This window comes from Moschus berezovskii, chromosome 12 (genome assembly GCF_049115385.1).
Source record: "Moschus berezovskii isolate FMDL1 chromosome 12, NW_MosBer_1.0, whole genome shotgun sequence".
In the NCBI taxonomy this organism is placed as follows: Eukaryota; Metazoa; Chordata; class Mammalia; order Artiodactyla; family Moschidae; genus Moschus; species Moschus berezovskii.
In genome coordinates, this window is record NC_142471.1 from 8,251,426 (window position 1) to 8,271,383 (window position 19,958).

Consider the following 19,958-nt stretch of genomic DNA (forward strand, 5'->3'; position numbering starts at 1 on the left):
AGCTTTATTTTCCTTAAGTAGAAATGGGTGTAATAATACTTCTCATAGAGTTGTTGTAAAAATTAAACGAGATAATGTGTATGAAGGTCCTGGTTTGGTACCAGGCAAACAGAAGGCAATCAAGCAACGAATGTGCTTTCAAAGGTGAAGCCACACATTAATATTGGTTACTAAGTCCAGGAGATAAAGTTGAAGGACTACCATGCTGGAAAGAATGTGGACCTTTATTTATGCCAATAAATTCTACAGGCAGCAAACATTTATCACTTAGTCTAAAGAATGAAGAGGGGAAATAACATTTCTTTTTGGCTGCACCACACAGCAAATGGGATCGGCCCTGACCAAGGACTGAACACATACCCACTGCAATGGAAGTCTGGAGTCCTAACCACTGGACTGCCAGGGAAGTCCCTGAAACATTTCTAGTTTGCAAAAAAAAATCAAGTGACAAGTCATTAATTTTGCTGTCATACTTATGACTCATTTTCTACTGTCATTTAATGGACAAGATTACATTTTAAAAATCTGTCCTCAGAAAAAGATAGAAAGATACTTTGTCCCTATCTATCATCAGCAGTTTCAAAGCTTGTAAGCTACAAGCCTATACATAGCTCTGATTAGGGATCCCACTTCATCTTTCTCCAGTGGTGAAAACTGATCCAAAATGTTTCCAAAAATAAATCACTGAAGGCAAGAGAGTGTTACTACATTAAACACAATGTATATCCCACAGGATCTAGTTATTCAAAAGACAACAAAACTATGTTATTTCTTCAAGGGAGAATGACTTAAATGCTTCTGTAAAATTAGCAATGGCAACCCATTCCCTCCGCCTCCTCTGTCAGAGGAACACCAGGCAGTAAGCACACTTTACCAACGGCAGTGAGGCCAATGCAGCCATCCACACAGAACTGACTGATGCAGCAGCTGACCTGCTGCCACAGGATCAGTAAGAAGCTCTTCAAACCCTTGTGCCTCAGCTTCCTAATCAGAGAAAACTGACACCAAGAAGTCTTTAGATGCTCTATTTCATCTGTTTCAAAATGTCTTCTCAAAAGATTAAAAATGGGTAAGATTAGAGAAAAAATTAAATGTATCCCAAATGCCTCAGTTAATGACATCATGAGAAAACAAAGCTGCTGCACAAAAATTTCAACATAACTGAAACATCTCTTTAAATGCCAAACACCACCACCTTATTTTGGATCAGTAATCAAAATAGATCTTTTATTGATGGATTACATGAGACATAATTCAACCTTTTCTTGATAACAAAATCTCCTTAAAATTGTTCTCAAATCTCTCTTTCTCAACATTAATTCTAGCCAAAGCATCAACTCAGTTTCTTATCTTTCACTTGGACCTACAAGGGTATCCTAATGATTTCACCCAGAACTCTCCATGAGATTTTTCTAAAAATAAACAGATGCGAAGATAACCATGTGGTATGTGAAAATCTCACGGATTATCGCTGTAAAGTACTTTTTGATCTTATTTCACCTCTCTCTGCCACTGCCAATCCTCTCTGCTTCTAATCCATGTCTAAGTTGCTTCTACTGAACTGTGTAACTTCACAGACTCAACCGAAAAACTGTTAGAACTAATAAACAAATTCAGTAAGATTACAGGATATATAATACACAAAAGTCAACTATTTCTATACAATATCAAACTATCAGAAAGAGAAATTAAGAAACCAATCCCAATTTTAATTGCATCAAAAAGAATAAAATACTTAGGAATAAATTTAACCAAGGTGGCAAAAGATCTGTGCACTGAAAAGTATAAGATATTGATGAAACTGAAAAACATAAAAACAAAAGATATCTCATGCTAATGGGTCAGAAGCAATGATATTGTTAAGATGTCCATACTAGCTAAAGCAATCAACAGATTCAGTGCAATCTCTATTAAAATTTCAAGGACATTTTTTCACAGAAACAGAAAAAAAAGCCCTAAAATTGGTACGGAACCACAAAGATCTTGAATAGCCAAAGCAATCTAGAGAAAGAAGAACAAAGCTGGAAACACTATACTGCCTGGTTTCAAACCATATTATGAAGCTACAGTAACCAGCACAGTACAGTACTGGCATTAAAACAGACACACAGATCAATGGAACATAATAGAGAGCACAGAAATAAACCCACACATATATAGTCCATTCAATTACAACAACAGAGCCAAGAATGTACAAGGAAAGGACAGTCTCTTAAGTAAATGATATTGGGAAAACTGGACAGCCACCATGCAAAGGGATGAAACTGAACCACTAATTCATCACTATACACAAAGATCAACTCAAAATGGATTAAAAACTGGAATGTAAGCCCTGACACCATAAAAGTCCTATAAGAAAACACAGGCAAGTAGGCTCCTTGACGGTGGTCTTTGCAATAGATTTTTTAGATGTGACACTAAAAGCAAACGCAACAAAAACAAAAATAAATAAATGAGACTACATCATACTAAAAAGCTTCTGCACAGCAAAGGAAACCATCAACAAAACGAACAGGCAACCAACTGAACAGAAGATATTTACAAATCACATATCTGATTAATATCCAAAACACATAAAGAACTCACACAACTCAATAGCAAAAAACCAAAGAATCCCAGTTAAAATTGGGCAGAGGATCTGAACAGACATTTTTCCAAAGAAGACATATAGCCTGCCATCAGGTATGGCAAACGGTGCTCAAAATCATTAATCATCTGCTGCTGCTGCTGCTAAGTCACTTCAGTCGTGTCCGACTCTGTGTGACCCCATAGACAGAAGCCCACCAGGCTCCCCCATCCCTGGGATTCTCCAGGCAAGAACACTGGAGTGGGTTGCCATTTCCTTCTCCAATGTGTGAAAGTGAAAAGTGAAAGTGAAGTCGCTCAGTCGTGTCCGACCCTTAGCAACCCCACGGACTGCAGCCCACCAGGCTCCTCCATCCATGGGATTTTCTAGGCAAGAGTACTGGAGTGGCTTGCCATTGCCTTCTCCGCATTAATCATCAGAGAAATGCAAATCAAAACCACAATGAAATAGCACCACACCTCCTGGCATGGCTGTCATCAAAAAGGTAAGAAATAATACACGTTGGAGAGGATGGAGGAAGAGGGAACTCTCATGCACTGCTGGTGGGAGTGTAAATTGATGCAGCCGCTATGAAAAACAGTATGGCAGTTCCTCAAAAAATTAAAGATAGAACTCCCATTCGATCCAGCAAAACCACTTCTGGATATTTATCTGAAGGAAATGAAAACTTCCACTAGAAAAGACATATCAATGGAGATGATATGCATGACAGTGAACATGGGGATGCTCACTGCAGCATTATTTTCTATACTCAAGATATGAAAGCAACCTAAGTGTCCACTGATGGATGAAGAAAATGTATTCTTTGCACACAATGGAACGTTACTCAGCCACAAAAAAGAAGGAAATCTTGCCATTTGCAGCAACACTCAAGACCCTGGGGCATTATGCAAGTGAAGTACGTTAGATAAAGACAGACTAATAAAACAAAACACCAAGTTCAGAGGGAACAGACTGGTGTTCACCAGCGGATGGGGGAGGCATAACGGGAAAGGTGCAAACTTCCAGTTATAAAATAAGTAAGTTCCAGGGTTGTAAAGTACAGCATGATGACAACAGTTAATAATACTATATTGTAGAGAGTTGCCTGGTGGCCTAGTACTTAGCAGTCCAGGCTTTCACTGCGGGGGCCTGGGTTCAATCCCTGGTCAGAAAACAAGATTCCACGAGCAGGGCCAAAAAAAGCAAAACAAAACTGTATTGTATTTAAATGTTGCTAAACAGAGTAGGTCTTCAAATTTCTCATCACAGGAAAAAGAAAACTGTAACTCTGCGTGGTGACATGTTAGGTAAATCTATTATGGTTAACTATATATATTTGAGAACATACAATGTGTCAAATCATTCAGCTGCATAACTGAAACTACGGTTAGTCAATTACACTCCAGTTAAAAACGCCTGTGGTTTCCTCCACCACACACCACCAATGTATGTGCAACAGGTCTGTGAATACTGTGCTACACAGCACAAAACTCAGGGTAGAATGCAGAGTTGCAGAGAATAGCAAGGAGAGATAAGAAAGCCTTCCTCAGCGATCAATGCAAAGAAACAGAGGAAAACAACAGAATAGGAAAGACAAGAGATCTCTTCAAGAAAATTAAAGATACCAAAGGAACATTTCATGCAAAGATGGGCTCGATAAAGGACAGAAATGGTATGGACCTAACAGAAGCAGAGGATATTAAGAAGAGGTGGCAAGAATACACAGAAGAACTACACAAAAAAGATCTTCACGACCAAGATAATCACGATGGCATGATCACTCACCTGAAGCCAGACATCTTGGAATGTGAAGTCAAGTGGGCCTTAGACAGCATCACTACGAACAAAGCTAGTGGAGGTGATGGAATTCCAGTTGAGCTATTTCAAATCCTGAAAGATGATGCTGTGAAAGTGCTGCACTCAATATGCCAGCAAATTTGGAAAACTCAGCAGTGGCCACAGGACTGGAAAAGGTCAGTCTTCATTCCAATCCCAAAGAAAGGGAATGCCAAAGAATGCTCAAACTACCGCACAATTGCACTCATCTCACACGCTAGTAAAGTCATGCTCAAAATTCTCCAAGACAGGCTTCAGCAATATGTGAACCGTGAACTTCCAGATGTTCAAGCAGGTTTTAGAAAAGGCAGAGGCACCAGAGATCAAATTGCCAACATCCGCTGGATCACAGAGAAAGCAAGAGAGTTCCAGAAAAACATCTATTTCTGCTTCATTGACTATGCTGAAGCCTTTGACTGTGTGGATCACAATAAACTGTGGAACATTCTGAAAGAGTGGGAACACCAGACCACCTGACCTGCCTCTTGAGAAACCTGTATGCAGGTCAGGAAGCAACAGTTAGAACTGGACATGGAACAACAGACTGGCTCCAAATAGTAAAAGGAGTACATCAAGGTTGTATATTGTCACCCTGCTTATTTAACTTATATGCAGAGTACATCATGAGGAATGCTGGGCTGGAAGAAGCACAAGCTGGAATTAAGATTGCCAGGAGAAATATCAATAACCTCAGATATGCAGATGACACCACCCTTATGGCAGAAAGTGAAGAGGAACTCAAAAGCCTCTTGATGAAAGTGAAAGAGGAGAGTGAAAAGGTTGGTTTGAAGCTCAACATTCAGAAAACAAAGATCATGGCATCTGGTCCCATCACTTCATGGGAAATAGATGGGGGAACAGTGGAAACAGTGTCAGACTTTATTTTTGGGAGCTCCAAAATCACTGCGGATGCTGATTGCAGCCATGAAATTAAAAGACGCTTACTCCCTGGAAGGAAAGTTATGACCAACCTAGATAGCATATTAAAAAGCAGAGACATTACTTTGCCAACAAAGGTCCGTCTAGTCAAGGCTATGGTTTTTCCTGTGGTCATGTATGGATGTGAGAGTTGGACTGTGAAGAAAGCTGATCGCCGAAGAATTGATGCTCTGTGTTCCAAGCATAGGGTAGCTCGTTCAATTCACATGTCTGAAAACTGGAGGAAAAAAAAAAAAAACCCAAACTAAAAAGTAAACATGAGCAAAAAAAGATAATTCATAGAAAAAGAAATGTAAAGAGCCAAGAAATCTATGAAAACAGTTCAGCGTCACTAGCAGTCAAGTTTGAATGACAGCAATAAGACACGAGTGTTCTGTTACATTCAAACTGACAAATATCTTCTTAAATGACAATGCCCTGATGATGGATGTTTTGATACAGCCAAAGGAAAAGGCTACTTTCCTACGCTGCTGACAGCAATGTACTCTGGTACAGTATTCTGCAGGAAATTTCCCCATGATACATCAAATACCTCAGAATTCTATAACTTTTATCCTTAGCTAAAAATACATTTTAAAGAAATAACCGGTGATGCATTAAAAGATCTCTATTCATCACAGAGTCATTTCTTAATAATGGAAAACTGTAAACTACACGAATACAAGGCACTAGTTAAATTATGCTGTATCATATGCCAGAATACTACACAGCCACTGACATTATGCTTTAAACACATCATTAAATATTGTTCTACATCTTAGGAAGAGAAGCAGGTTATGAGATCTCTGTACACAAGTGTGTTAGTCGCAGCTGTGTCCAGCTCTTTGTGACTCCCTGACTGAAGCCCACCAGGCTTCTGTCCATGGAATTCTCCAGGCAAGAATACTGGAGTGGGATTCTGGAGCCATTTCCTTCTCCAGGGGATCTTCCTGACCCAGGAATCAAACCTATGACTCTTGCACTGCAGGCAAATTCTTTAACACCTTAGCCACCAGGGAAGCCCTATGTACTATAGGATGTAAATGGTTATATAAAGCACATAAAGCCGGCAAATCTCTGCATTAAAGATCAGGATCCTGTTACCAGTCCTGGCCATGGGAGCACAAAGGAAGCTTCTAAGTTGTTGGCAGTTTTTCTGTCTTTAATTTGGGCACTGATTAGCTGAGTTTGCATTAGACATAGACACAGAACAAACTGGTTACAGACTGGGAAAGGAGTACGTCAAGGCTACACACTGTCACCCTGTTTACTTAACTTATATGCAGAGTACATCATGCGAAATGCCGGGCTGGATAAAGCACAAGCTGGAATCAAGATTGCCGGGAGAAATATCAATAACCTCAGATATGCAGATGATACCACCTTTATGGCAGAAAGTGAAGAGGAACTGAAGAGCCTCTTGATGAAAATGAAAGAGGACAGTCAAAAAGTTGGCTTAAAGCTCAACATTCAGAAAACTAAGATCATGGCATCTGGTCCCATCACTTCCTGGCAAACAGATGGGGAAACAGTGGCTGACTACGTTTTTCTGGGCTCCAAAATCACTGCAGATAGTGACTGCAGTCATGAAATTAAAAGACACTTGCTCCTTGGAAGAAAAGCTATGACAAACCTAGAAAGCATAATAAAAAGCAGAGACGTTACTTTGCCGACAAAGGCTCGTCTAGTAAAGTTATGGTTTTTCCAGTGATCATGTATGGATGTGAGTGCTGGACCATAAAGAAGGCTAAGCACCAAAGAACTGATGCTTTTGAACTGTGGTGTTGGAGAAGACTTTTGAGGCTTTCTTGGACTGCAAGGAGATCAAACCAGTCCATCCTAAAGGAAATCACTCCTGAATATTCATTGGAAGGACTGATGCTGAAGCTGAAGCTCCAATACTTCGGCCACCTGATGCAAAAAGCCAAGTCATTGGAAAAGACCCTGATGCTGGGAAAGATTTCAGGCAGAAGGAGAAGGGGATAACAGAGGACGAGATGGCTGGATGGCATCACCGACTCGAAGGACCTGAGTTTGAGCAAGCTCCAGGAGATGGTGAAGGACAGGGAAGCCTGACATGCTGCAGTCCATGAGGTTGCAAAGTGGGACACAACTGAGTAACTGAACAACAAATTCGGTTTGTGAAATTACATCAAGTTTACGTTTATGTGCACTTTTCTGAATGTACATGACATTATCAAAAAAATTTTAATACTAAATAATTCCCCAAACATGTTTTATGTATGTACATTCAAAAACTGCCCAGTATAGATCATTTTTCTTTCATTTGTTAAAACTAATTTCAAAATTTTCTATAAGAAGCTTGCTTTACTTTTATAAGTAAAAAAATTTAAATCATGGAATGTGAACAGATGGTCTGTGAATAACAAATCCATTCATACTTTCCAGTTTTCTCCTTTTGATCCATTCCTTTAAATTACTGCGCACTTCCTACATTCACTGCTTTAGATGGCAAACATAGCAATAAACAAATCTTCATAATGTCAAGAATCATTAAAACTACACACAAGCTCCCCAAAGGCAATGGCCATTTCTCTTCTTTAATATGTAGTATAGCGAGAGTCTGGAAATCTGCTAGCCTCTGCACCGAAAGTGGACATTTGAAATTTTATTAAAGACCAGTGGAGGTAGAATTCAAAACTGAGTGTTCAAAACAAGCTCAAAGATCCTTAAAACTGAGATGAAATTGCCACTCCTGTGTGCATGCTCTCAGATGACATCAACCACAGATAGGCAGAAACCTAGAAAATGAAGAAAACATGCGAGTTCACCACAGATCTACTGATTAGGACAATCATCATACACACCACCAGCATGTTCTCACCAACCTCAGATGCCAAAAAAAAAAAACCCACCTCACTAGCAAGGGCATTTGCCTCCATCAAACTACCACCCCACTCTAACATTCATAAAGTGTTCACCATGAATCAGGCACTGTTCTGGGTGTTTTAGTAACAGAATCTTCACAATAACCCTATGAGGTCATCATCTTATAAATAAGGAAACAACAGAAGTGCTGAGACAAGATTAGCATTTAGGGATCATTTCAGATGAACCAGCCCTAGGCGAAACTGCTAAGCAAGCTCAATTTGTCTTTGACCTTCTACTTGCCCCATGTCAATTTCCATTTAACAAACTATGAATACCTTTCAGAGCTGAGACTAAAAACCCAGCGCTCTAAGGATTTGTTGAATGGCTATGCTTCTTTCCTTTCTTGGTTTCCTTCTTTCCAAATATCCTAGAGAGAGAAGACTTCTGTCACATCATTTTTCTAAGTTAACTGCTACATTAATTTCTGTACAACCCAAAAGCAGTACGTTGAAATCGAGATATCCTGTATCATCATTCTCCAGCTCAAATGTCTGTCTATGCCGCCAAAGTCCTCTCCTCACCCCAGGTGTGTGGGATTTCACAACAGAAGAGCTGCTTGCTCTTCATCAGCTGTTCTCTCTGATCAGGTTTCACCTGTTCAAGGTCGTTAGAACAGTGTGCCTGTGTGCTAAGTCGCTTCAGTCGTGTCTGAGTCTTTGCGACCCTATGGACTGCAGCCCGCGTGGCTCCACAGATTGCCCAGGCAAGAACACTGGAGTGGGTTGTCGTGCCCTCCTCCAGAGAACCTTCCCGACCCAGGGATCAAGCCGGCCTGCGCCTCTTAAGTCTACTGCATCGGCAGGCGGGTTCTTTACCTCCAGCACCACCTAGAAAGCCCCACATTAGAACAGCACCAGGCACAACCCACCTGACTCAGTGCATTCAGGTTCCTGCCCAACTGTGACCTCGAACGACCTCCCGTGACCGCTCCACTTAACACGGCAGCACCCCATTTTCTGTCCTCTTACACTGCTTTATTTTCGCCACCACACATATCACTCTCCCCTATGACATTTAATAACTACTTTCCTATGTTCTGTCTTCCCTTCAAAATTGTAAACTGCGTGAGGGCAGGGACAGTATCTTGATTACTGCTTAAAGTCCACACCTACAACAGGAGTTGGCAGTGAGGCAGCTCTCAAACACTTGCAGAGTCAGCTGCAAGTTAGAGAGCCTTTTTTAATATTCAGGGGAGATAAATCTCCCTTTTGAAAAATACTGCCATGACTCAATGAAACTGAAGACACAGAGGCAGAAAAGAGAACAAAAATGAAACTTAAAATGTAAATACAAGGGGCGAATACTAACAAACTTTTGGGTTTTCTCTCTCACTTTAGGCTTAAGGGATAAGGGCTGAAATGTAAAAATGCTCACGTTTTAGTCTGAACTGGCGACAACACAATGAGAAAAGGATTTGTGGGAAATTTTAGCAATTGAGATGCTTCTATTGATTTTAGTTTCAAAAGTACCAAAAGTGCAAAAGGACAAGTTAGGACTCTGCAAGGTCTCACTTAAATTGGAATACTCTATTTGCCATTGACTGGACGTGCCACATCCCTTTAGAGTCAAAGCTAACTCACAGAACCAGTGCCAAAGTCCGCACTGAGAGCTGTGCCCCTCCAAGGCCTTCTTCCCCGTGTCCTGAATGTAGCCTGGCCTCACAAAACAGCAGAAGAGGCGTCATCAAAACTGATGGAGGGGGAAGCCTAACTCTCAAAAAGAAAAAGGCTGTTTATAAAGTCACTTTTAATACTTTGAGGTGAGTCCACAGGAATTAAAAAAAAAAAAAACCACGAAGGGGTAACCCCCTCACCCCCAAGAGTGGTCCAGGGAAGACTGGCTACTTGAGTGGAAGGTATCACAAGAGACAAGAGAGACCCAGTGCAGACTCAAGGCAAAGGGCATGCCATTGGGGCTGGGAGCTGTGAGCACGATGAGAAAATGTGAGCATGGTGGGACTAGCTCCAGGAACAAAGACAAGCATCAAGAGGGTTGGATATGAAGCCATAAAACTTACAGAACTGGAGCAAATAATTTTTAACACAAAAGACCCCAAATAGCCAAAATAATCTTAAGAACGAAGAACAGAGCTGGAGGAATTAGGCTCCCTGACTTCAGACTATACTACAAAGCTACAGTCATCAAAATAGTATGGCAGTGGGACAAAACAGACACATGCATCAGTGGGAACAGAGAGCCCAGAAATAAACACACACACTTATGGTCCATTAATCTATGACAAAGGAGGCAAGATGAGACAATGGGGAAAAAATCTCTTCAGTAAGTGGTGCTGGGAAAATCGCACAGCTACCTGTAAAAGAATAAAAATTAGAACATTCTCTAACACCGTAAACAAAAATAAACTCAGAATGGATTAAAGACCTAATGTAGCCATGAAATTAAAAGACGCTTACTCCTTGGAAGGAAAGTTATGACCAACCTAGACAGCATATTAAAAAGCAGAGACATTACTTTGCCAACAAAGGTCTGTCTAGTCAAGGCTATGGTTTTTCCAATAGTCATGAATGGATGTGAGAGTTGGATTGTGAAGAGAGCTGACCACCAAAGAATTGATGCTTTTGAACTGTGGTGTTGGAGGAGACTCTTGAGAGTCCCTTGGACTGCAAGGAGATCCAACCAGTCCATCCTAAAGGAGATCAGTCCTGGGTGTTCATTGGAAGGACTGATGCTAAAGCTGAAACCCAATACTTTGACCACCTCATGCGAAGAACTGACTCATTTGAAAAGACCCTGATGCTGGGAGGGATTAAGGGCGGGAGGAGAAGGGGACAACAGAGGATGAGATGGCTGGAAGGCATCACCGACTCAATGAACATGGGTTTAGGTGGACTCCAGGAGTTGGTGATGAACAGGGAGGCCTGGTATGATGCGATTCATGAACGTCGCTCAGTCGTGTCCAACTCTTTGCGACCCCATGGACTGCAGCACGCCAGGCTTCCCTGTCCATCACCAACTCCCGTAGCTTACTCAAACTCATGTCCATTGAGTCGGAGATGCCATCCAACCCATCTCATCCTCTGTCATCCCCTTCTCCCCCTGCCATTAATCCTTACCAGCATCAGGGTCTTTTCAAATGAGTCAGTTCTTCGCATGAGGTGGCCAAAGGATTGGAGTTTCTGCTTCAACATCAGTCCTTCCAATGAACATTCAGGACTGATCTCCTTTAGGATTGACTGGTTGGATCTCCTTGCAGTCCAAGGGATCTCAAGAGACTTCTCCAACACCACAGCATATAATCTTACATATAATCTAATGGAAGATTAGATACTATAAAACCCTTTGAGGAAAAAACAGACAGAACACTCTTTGCCATAAATCACAACATGTTTTTGGACCCATCTCCTAAACGAAATAAAAGCAGAAATATACAAATGGGATCTAATTAAACTTAAAAGCTTTTGCACATCAAAGGAAACCACTGACAGAAACAAAAAGCCAATCTACCAAATAGGAGAAAATATTTACAAATGGTATGACCAATGAGAGATTGACATCCAATATATATAAACAGCTCATACAATTCACCATCAAGAAACAAGCCAATTAAAACATGGGTAGAAGAACTGGAGACACTTCTCCAGAGAGGAAATGCAGATGGCCAACGGGTACATGCAAAGATGCTCGACATCCCTAATCATTCAGATCAGATCAGATCAGTCGCTCAGACGTGTCCGACTCTCCGCGACCCCATGAATTACAGCACGCCAGGCCTCCCTGTCCATCACCAACTCCCGGAGTACACTCAAACTCATGTCCACAGAGTCAGTGATGCCATCCAGCCATCTCATTCTCCGTCGTCCCCTTCTCCTCCCGCCCCCAACCTTTCCCAGCATCAGTGTCTTTTGCAAATCAAAATCACGAGATATCACTCCACACTTGTCAGAATGGCTATTATCTAAAGGAACACAGGGGTTTTGCTCCTTTGTGGACCCTAAAAGTTATTTAGGTCATAAATATCCCAAGTACACTCTAAAAGGAAATTCCAGTAGAGCTCACTCATCAAACCAAAAAAAAAAAAACTTGTAAAATACAAACACAATGAATCTTACAGAGCATGATATATATATATATAGCGAGCGTTCCTGATGTTCATTTACAAAAGTCTAAAAAAAGAAAACAAAAACAAAATCCTAACCTGTTAAGTTAAATGTCCTGAAATGCTGCACTTTCATTAAATCATTTAAATAGTATCTTAATTCTATTCAGGTCACACAAATAGTCTTTTCAAAGAGCTTGTAGCTTGTCTAAGAGAAAAGGATTTTAAGAGAGTGTTACCAGAATAAAGAACTCCAATTATAACAATGAGTCTGCTTTGAGGATTGCCAAATTAGTTTCTATACTTTCTACTTCTAAGTTAAGGCACAGAGCCATCTCAGGATTGCAAATATTCAATTCTAATCCTTAAAAATACTGCACAAGCAAACAACTGTCTTGGGAAGAGGTGGTAAGAAAAAAATTCCCAATGCAGTTAAAAACCAAAACGACTATTATCTCATCTTTACAACAGTCTTTCAGGCTTCTTTATATAATATGTCCTAGGGCAAGCCCTTAAAAAAGAAGACAAGAAAAAAAAAAGAAACCTTAAGAAGTCTTAGGAGCGGTGGAATTCATTAAGAGCAAATCCACTGGGCTGTGGGCAAAGCATTCTATTTATCAGGCTGTGAAGCGAACATGAACAAAGGTTTTCCCACGAAAGAATAATTTTAGAGCAAACGGTTAACATAGTTAAAGAACTCGATACTTTCGTGTATGTTTCGTTAGCAGGCTTTGCAAAGGAAACTCCCAGGAACAACTCCACTCGCAGCCATTCCCTACTACTTCATGCCTAAATTTGTTCAACAGACTTACATCAGAGTTTTCAAAGTATACAAAGTACAGTACCTTTTTAAAGCAAACTTATTCCTTAAAAGCAAAACCCAGCCACCTTTTAAAACACGCACAAACGTGATCCCTGGCCCGAAGACCTCAAAGTCTTGACCGAATAAGACCAACAACTTGGGCAGGAAAAAAGCAACCTGGGAGCCCTTCGCTGGGCTGAGCAGCTGCCGCTCGGGGCAGGAGGACCCACGGGGCTTCGCTCCCGGGCAGGCGCCGGGCGACCCGGGCCAGGCCTGGGGACAGCCGGAGGACTTGCGGGCGCGTGCACCGGCCTGTGGCCACTGAGAAACGCGGGGAGGTGGGAGCGCCCTCAAGTTTGCCCGATGTTGACGCCCCGCGGATAAAAAGAAGGTTATTTGTTCCATCTGCGGCACTGCGCGTCGGGCCGCCCTCCCCCCTGTCCGGGACCCGCGGAGGAAGCCGCCGGGAGGCAGGCGGCCGGCCTCCCTGCCCGGGCCCAGGTCCCTCACCTGCCGGGCCAGCCCCCGAGGCGCGGGCGGGCGGCGGGGAGCGCAGCCGCAGCCAGAGGTGCAGCGCGGCCCCGAGCACACACGGGCACAGCAGCACCAGCCAGTTTCGCATTGGCCGCCCCCGCCGGCTCCACCTCGCGCCCCCGCCGCGCGCCGGGCTCTCCCGCGTCCCGGTGGAGACAGAGGGGACCTGCAAGTCGGGAGGCCCAGGGGCAGCGGCCGACGCCCGCACGACCACTCGGGGACAGCCGCCCTCGCGCCCGCCGCCGTCTAGGCTCCTCTTGGCTCCAGGGCCCGCGACTCACGTTCCCCCGACCGCGGGCGGCGGAGGAGCAGCCGGCCGGAGCCCCGCCCCCGCCGCTGGGCCTTCCCCCAGCCCCGCCCACCTTTCTCCCGCTTGCCCCTCCCCCTTCGCTCGCACCCCCTCCCGCTCCCACCAGCTAGCCGGGAGTTGAAGTCCCGCCCTGGGCTCAAGCAAGGAGTGCACCCATCATCCAGTGGCTGAGAAACCATATTTCCCATAATCCCAGGAGCTCGCTTCCGTCACTCGGCCGTCACGAAGGCGAAGCGCGAGTCCCACATAGAGCATGCGCAACCGTCCTCGCGGCCTACTGCCCCCCGATGGCCGAGCCGAGGTAGTGCTGGGCCACCCAGGACCCCGGGACCGCCCTTCCCCAGAGAGGTGACGTGCGCTGACAGCCTAAGGTGTAGAGACTCTTACTTTAAATCGGAGGAAGACTCTTCCTTTAAATCGCACACGGCTTCCTTATGCCGAATGCCAGCCTTGTGTGGGCGATGGGATCTTGCTGACGTCTCCTTGGCGCGGAGATCGGGGCGAGGCAGCCCAGTTGCCTTCAGCTGCGAATCATCCAGTGTTAGTCCTGGGGCAACGTGTACCCGGCTCTTTGCCCTGTCCTGTCCTCTAGGAACTCCGATGACTACGATCGCGCCTAGGGGTTCAGTTGTGGGCTACGACAGCGACGGTCCAATCGAGGGTAAAATTCCACGTGCCCCGGTTTCCGACTGGCGCTGGGAAGTTGCGAGTAGAACGAGACGCAAGCACACCTGCTGCATGCAGTACGTGCGCCAGGAGAACGCGGGCTCCAAGACCCCCGAGCGCAGGACCCCCGCAGCGCTCCTCGGGGAGGAAGTGCTGCCCAGCGGCCTGGGGACTTGGCCCCTCCGGCTCGCCTCCGGTCAAACGCACGAGTGCCGCGGGTGAGGCAGTGAGTGACGGGGCGAGACGGTCAAGGTTCCGGTGTTAAGACGGAGAGGGTGAAACGAGCGCCTGGCTTACGGTGTTCCGATTATTTGTTCTTAAGGTTTCCCCAATTGTGGAAACAGAAGATAACTACGGGGTTGACCAAAAATTTTGGTTTAAGTAAAAATAAAAGAAGCGTTTTTCATTTCTACCAAGGACTCTATTAAACATTTTCACTAACCAAAGGAACATTTTGGCCAACCCAATATATTGCTGGAAAAAGCCTTGGTTGAAAGCCACAGAAAATCCACTCAAACAGGCTTACGGGATAAAGGGTAATTTATTCAAGTCACTGAACAGGCCCGGAGGAGAGGTCTTAGGCACCGTCAGTACCATAGTCTCACTGAGTGGCAATTTAACTTCAGCAATTAAAATTACTTTTTATTTGATTGTTTTGTAATATGGTCTGTATTACGTTTAAAATTTGTTTTAATTGTTGTATAAAAGCTATAAGACTAAGGAGTTTATACTGTATGTTTGTAGTATATAAGTAAAATAAAAATGATTTAATTAATATAGGGTCAGAAGTAATTTTTTCATCTTAAAGGAATTTGTATATTTGTTAGTTGTCTCTTTTTATTATATCTCTATTTATTAAGAGCTTCCCTGATAGCTCAGTTGGTAAAGAATCTGTCTGCAATGCAGGAGACCCCAGTTTGATTCCTGGGTCAGGAAGATCCACTGGAGAAGGGATAGGCTACCCACTCCAGTATTCTTGGGCTTTCCTTGTGACTCAGCTAGTAAAGAATCAGCCTGCAGTGAGGGAGACCTGTGTTTGATCCTTTGGTTGAAAGATCCCCTGGAGAAGGTGACACCTACCCACTCTAGTGTTCTGGCCTGGAGAATTCCATGGACTGTATAGTCCATGGGGTTGCAAAGAGTCGGACACGACTAAGTGACTTTCACTTCATTAGTCATCTCTTACTACCTAACAAATTACTCTTAAAATGACAACAGTCACTTATTATGCCTCTCAGTTTCTGTGGGTCAGGAATTGAGGAACTAAATTTTGCTTCAGGATCTCCCATAAAGTTGCAGGCAGAGGGGTTGTGGTCATCTGAAGGCTTGACTGGTGCTGGAGAACCCACTTCCTGGGTGGCTCACTTCCACGCCTGGCAAGTTGGTGCTCTCTTTTGACCTTTCTAAGTGGGTCTTTCCAACGAGCTGCCTCAGCGTCTCCACACCATGGCAGCTTGCTTCCTAACAGCTGGAGACCCGAGAGACCAGTGTAGATGGCACAGTGCCTTTTATGATGAGTGCTGGAAGACATGCACAGTCACTTCTGCAAGATTCTCTTGGTCACACAGACCAGCCGTGATTCACTGCAGGAGGGACCACACAAGAGTGTGGAGACCAGGAGGCGAGGATGAGTGGGGGCCACCTTTGTTGTTGTTCAGTCGCTAAGTTGTCTCCAACTCTGCGACCCCATGAACTGTACCATGCCAGACTTTCCTGTCCTTCACTGTCTCCCAGAGCTTGCTCAAACTCCTGTCCATTGAGTCGGTGATGCCATCCAACCATCTCATCCTCTGTCATCCCCCTCTCCTCCCGCCTTCAGTCTTTCCCAGCATCAGGGTCTTTTCCAATGAGTCAGTTCTTCACATCAGGTGGTCAAAGTATTGGAGCTTCAGTTTCAGCATCAGTCCTTCCAGTGAATATTCAGGGTTGATTGCCTTTAGGATTGACTGATTTGATCTTCTTGCTGTCCAAGGGACTCTCAAGAGTCTTCTCCAGTACCATTAGTTTGAAAGCATCAGTTCTTCGGCACTCAGCCTTCTTTATGGTCTAACTCTCACATTCTGTCCATAACTACTGGAAAAACCAAGTGGGCATGTATGTGCTAGGTTTTGACTATATGGATCTTTGTTGGTAAAGTGATACCTCCACTTCTTAGCTTCTTAACATGCTGTCTAGTTTTGTCATAGCTTTTTTCCAAGGAGCAAGTGACTTTTAATTTCATGACTGTGTTCACTGTCTGTGGTGATTTTGGAGCCCAAGAAAATAAAATGTATCACTGTTTCCACTTTTTCTCCATTTATTTGCCATGAAGTGGTGGGACGGGAATGCCATGATCTTCGTTTTCTGAATGTTGAGTTTTAAGCCAACTTTTTCACCCTCATCAAGAGGTTCTTTAGTTTCTCTTCGCTTTCTGCCATTAGAGTGGTGATATCTACATATCTGAGGTTGTTGATATTTCTCCTGGCAATCTTGATTACAGCTTGTGCTTCATCCAGTGCAGCACTTTGCATGATGTACTCTGCAAATAAGTTAAACAAGCAGGATGACAATATACAGCCTTGACGTACTCCTTTCCCAATTTTGAACCAGTCTGTTGTTCCATGTCTGGTTCTAATTGTTGCTTCTTACCCTGCATACAGGTATCTCAAGAGACAGGTAAGGTGGTCTGGCATTCCCATCTCTTTTAAGAATTTTCCACAGGATCACCTTAGATGCAGGCTACTGCAATATACTATGCAAATTTGAGAAACACTACTGTTTCTAAGGTCATGCAGTGGTGAAGAATCTGCCTGCCAATGTAGAAGATACAAGAGACACGTTTTCAATCACTGGGTCAGGAAGATCCCTTGGAGGAGGAACTTGCTCCATATTCTTGCCTGGAAAATTCCATGGACAGGGGAGCCTGGCAGGCTACAGTTCTTGGGGTTATAAAGAGTTGCACCCAACTGAGCATACATAGACACACACACACACACACACACACACATACACACTGATTCTAAACAGTCTGGGGAGTCTGTGTGTGTGTCTGTGTTACTCAGTCGTGTCTCACTCTTTGCAACCCTACGGAGTGTAGCCTGCCAGGCTCCTCTGTTCACAGGATTCTCCGGCCTTTAGGACACCAACATATTCTTCATGGCCCCTAAAAGCCCTGAAGACAACAAAGAACAATTTGTCATCCTTGTGGGAAACATTGAATTAGTAGGGTGTGATCATTGTGGCTCCTGGATATATGTCACCAATATCAGTGTGCCCTTGTCCCAGAATTTTTTTTTTTTTTTTTGGTCACTCGTCACAACCCATGGAATCTTAGTTCCCAGACCAGGGATTGAACCTGTGCCCCCTGCAGTGGATGCGCAGAGTCCTAACCACTTGACCGCCAAGTAAGTCTCTACTATGCTGACCTGCTTTCTATGTTTTAATTAAGGAAATTGTCAGAAAGTAACAATCGGTTGTTACTAAGGGCGTCCTGCTTTTTTATCTTCAGAAAGGCAGTAAAATGCCTCTCTTAAAATCCTAAAATTTTCATTGTGTGATTAAAGAATTATAATGAGCTAACCCCAAAAGTGGAGAAGGCAATGGCACCCCACTCCAGTACTCTTGCCTGGAAAATCCCATGGATGGAGGAGCCTGGTAGGCTGCAGTCCATGGGGTCGCTAAGAGTCAGACACGACTGAGTGACTTCACTTTCACACATTGGAGAAGGAAATGGCAACCCACTCCAGTGTTCTTGCCTGGAGAATCCCAGGGATGGGGGAACTTGGTGGGCTTCTGTCTATGGGGTCGCACAGAGTCAGACATGATTGAAGCGACTTAGCAACAGCAGCAGCAGCAGCAGCAACCCCAAAAAAGGTATAATCCCCAATTTAGGTAGATCTATTAATTTGTCAAATACTATGTGCCAGGCATTTTTGTAGGTGCTTGCGATAAATTTATGAACAAAAACAAAGGTCCCTGTCCTGTGATGGTGGGGGCGGGGGGCAGAAGACAGACTATAAATATAATCAAGAAATACATTTTACCAGCATGCACTACAGAAAATAAGAAAAGCAGAACAGGGACAGGAAATTGGAAATGTGGGACTGAAATGGGGCAGATTGCAGTACTAAATAGCAGTATTTAAACAGCTGTTCAGAATTAGTGAGCATTAAAGGGAGAAATAAAGCAAACCATTCTAATATATTAACTAATCACCATGTTCCTTCCAACTACCAAGATGCTTTAATCTACAGAGGAAACTTCACTGGTGTCTGGCAGGCCTATAACAGAGTCATGAGTAGCTTAGCATCTTCAGCTGTCACCACAGTGAGAGTGGCCTGTATCACCTGTTGACAGGACCAGTCACCCTTCGACCTCCTCGTTCTCTTTTGTCACCTGATAAATGTAAGACTAAAGTGAGTAAAGTGCATAAGAGATGATAAACTACAATGGAAAAGAACATTGAAAAAATAATGCATATTTATGTATAACTGAATCAACTCCTGTACAGTGGAAATTAATACAGCAGGGACTTCCCTGGTGGCCCAGTGACTAAGACTCCGGCTCCCAATGCAGGGGGCCCGGGTCTGATTTCTGGCCACAGAACTGAGACCCTGCATGCCACAGCTAAGAGTTTGCATGCAGCAACGTGGAGTTCAAATGCCCCAACAAAAATGGAAGATTTTAAGGGCTGCAACTAAGACCCCATGCATCCAAATAGGTAAATATTTTTAAAAAAGAGAAATTAATGCAACATTGTAAATCAACTACACTTCAATTAAAAAAAAACAAAAAACCCTGAAAAAAGGGCTTCCCTTGTTTTTCACTGGTTAAGACTCTGCCTTTCGATGCAGGGGACACCTGTTGATCCCTGGTCCAGGAAGATCCTACATGCCACAGGGCAGCTAAGCCTGTGAGCTGCAACTACTGGGCCCACACGCAGCAGCTACTGAGGCTGAGTGCCCTCGAGGCCGTGCTCCACAGCAAGAGAAGCCGCCACGATGAGAAGCCTGTGCCCCACAGCTGGACAGGAGCCCCAGCTCCCTCAACTAGAGAAAGCCCCCACGCTGCACCCAAGACCCAGTGCAGCCCAAAATAAAGAAGCGTTTTTCTAAATTGAGATAAAAAATCGGTCAAAAAAAGATCAGGAGAGAGACAATCTGTACACGGGGAAGAATAAAAAATGTGAAATGCAGAGAAGATGTGAACAGTCTGTGGAGTTAAGATGCTCCTCGTCTAAGATGGGAACGAGATAAGAGAGTGAGAGTTAGGGAGAGGCAAACCAGGGAGGCTTGCTCACTCTGACTGCAGGGGTGAGCAGTGCTCTGAGAAGGGGACCACGGGCTGCAACGGCAGCACAAAGGAGGAGGCACTGGACCCACCCCAAGTGCCCCAA

The 19,958-nt window shown here is 43.9% G+C and overlaps 1 protein-coding gene across 1 annotated transcript in view; it reads right to left on the bottom strand.

The window, feature by feature from the left end:
* Window positions 1-13,846, bottom strand: part of B3GALNT2 (beta-1,3-N-acetylgalactosaminyltransferase 2) — a 57,636-nt gene extending 43,790 nt beyond the window's left edge. Inside the window, exon 1 of the mRNA XM_055425772.2 lies at window positions 13,585-13,846. Coding sequence (XP_055281747.1) covers window positions 13,585-13,696 — 112 coding nt within the window. The 5' untranslated portion in view covers window positions 13,697-13,846. The remainder of the gene's footprint in view (window positions 1-13,584) is intronic.
* Window positions 13,847-19,958: the final 6,112 nt, after the last annotated feature.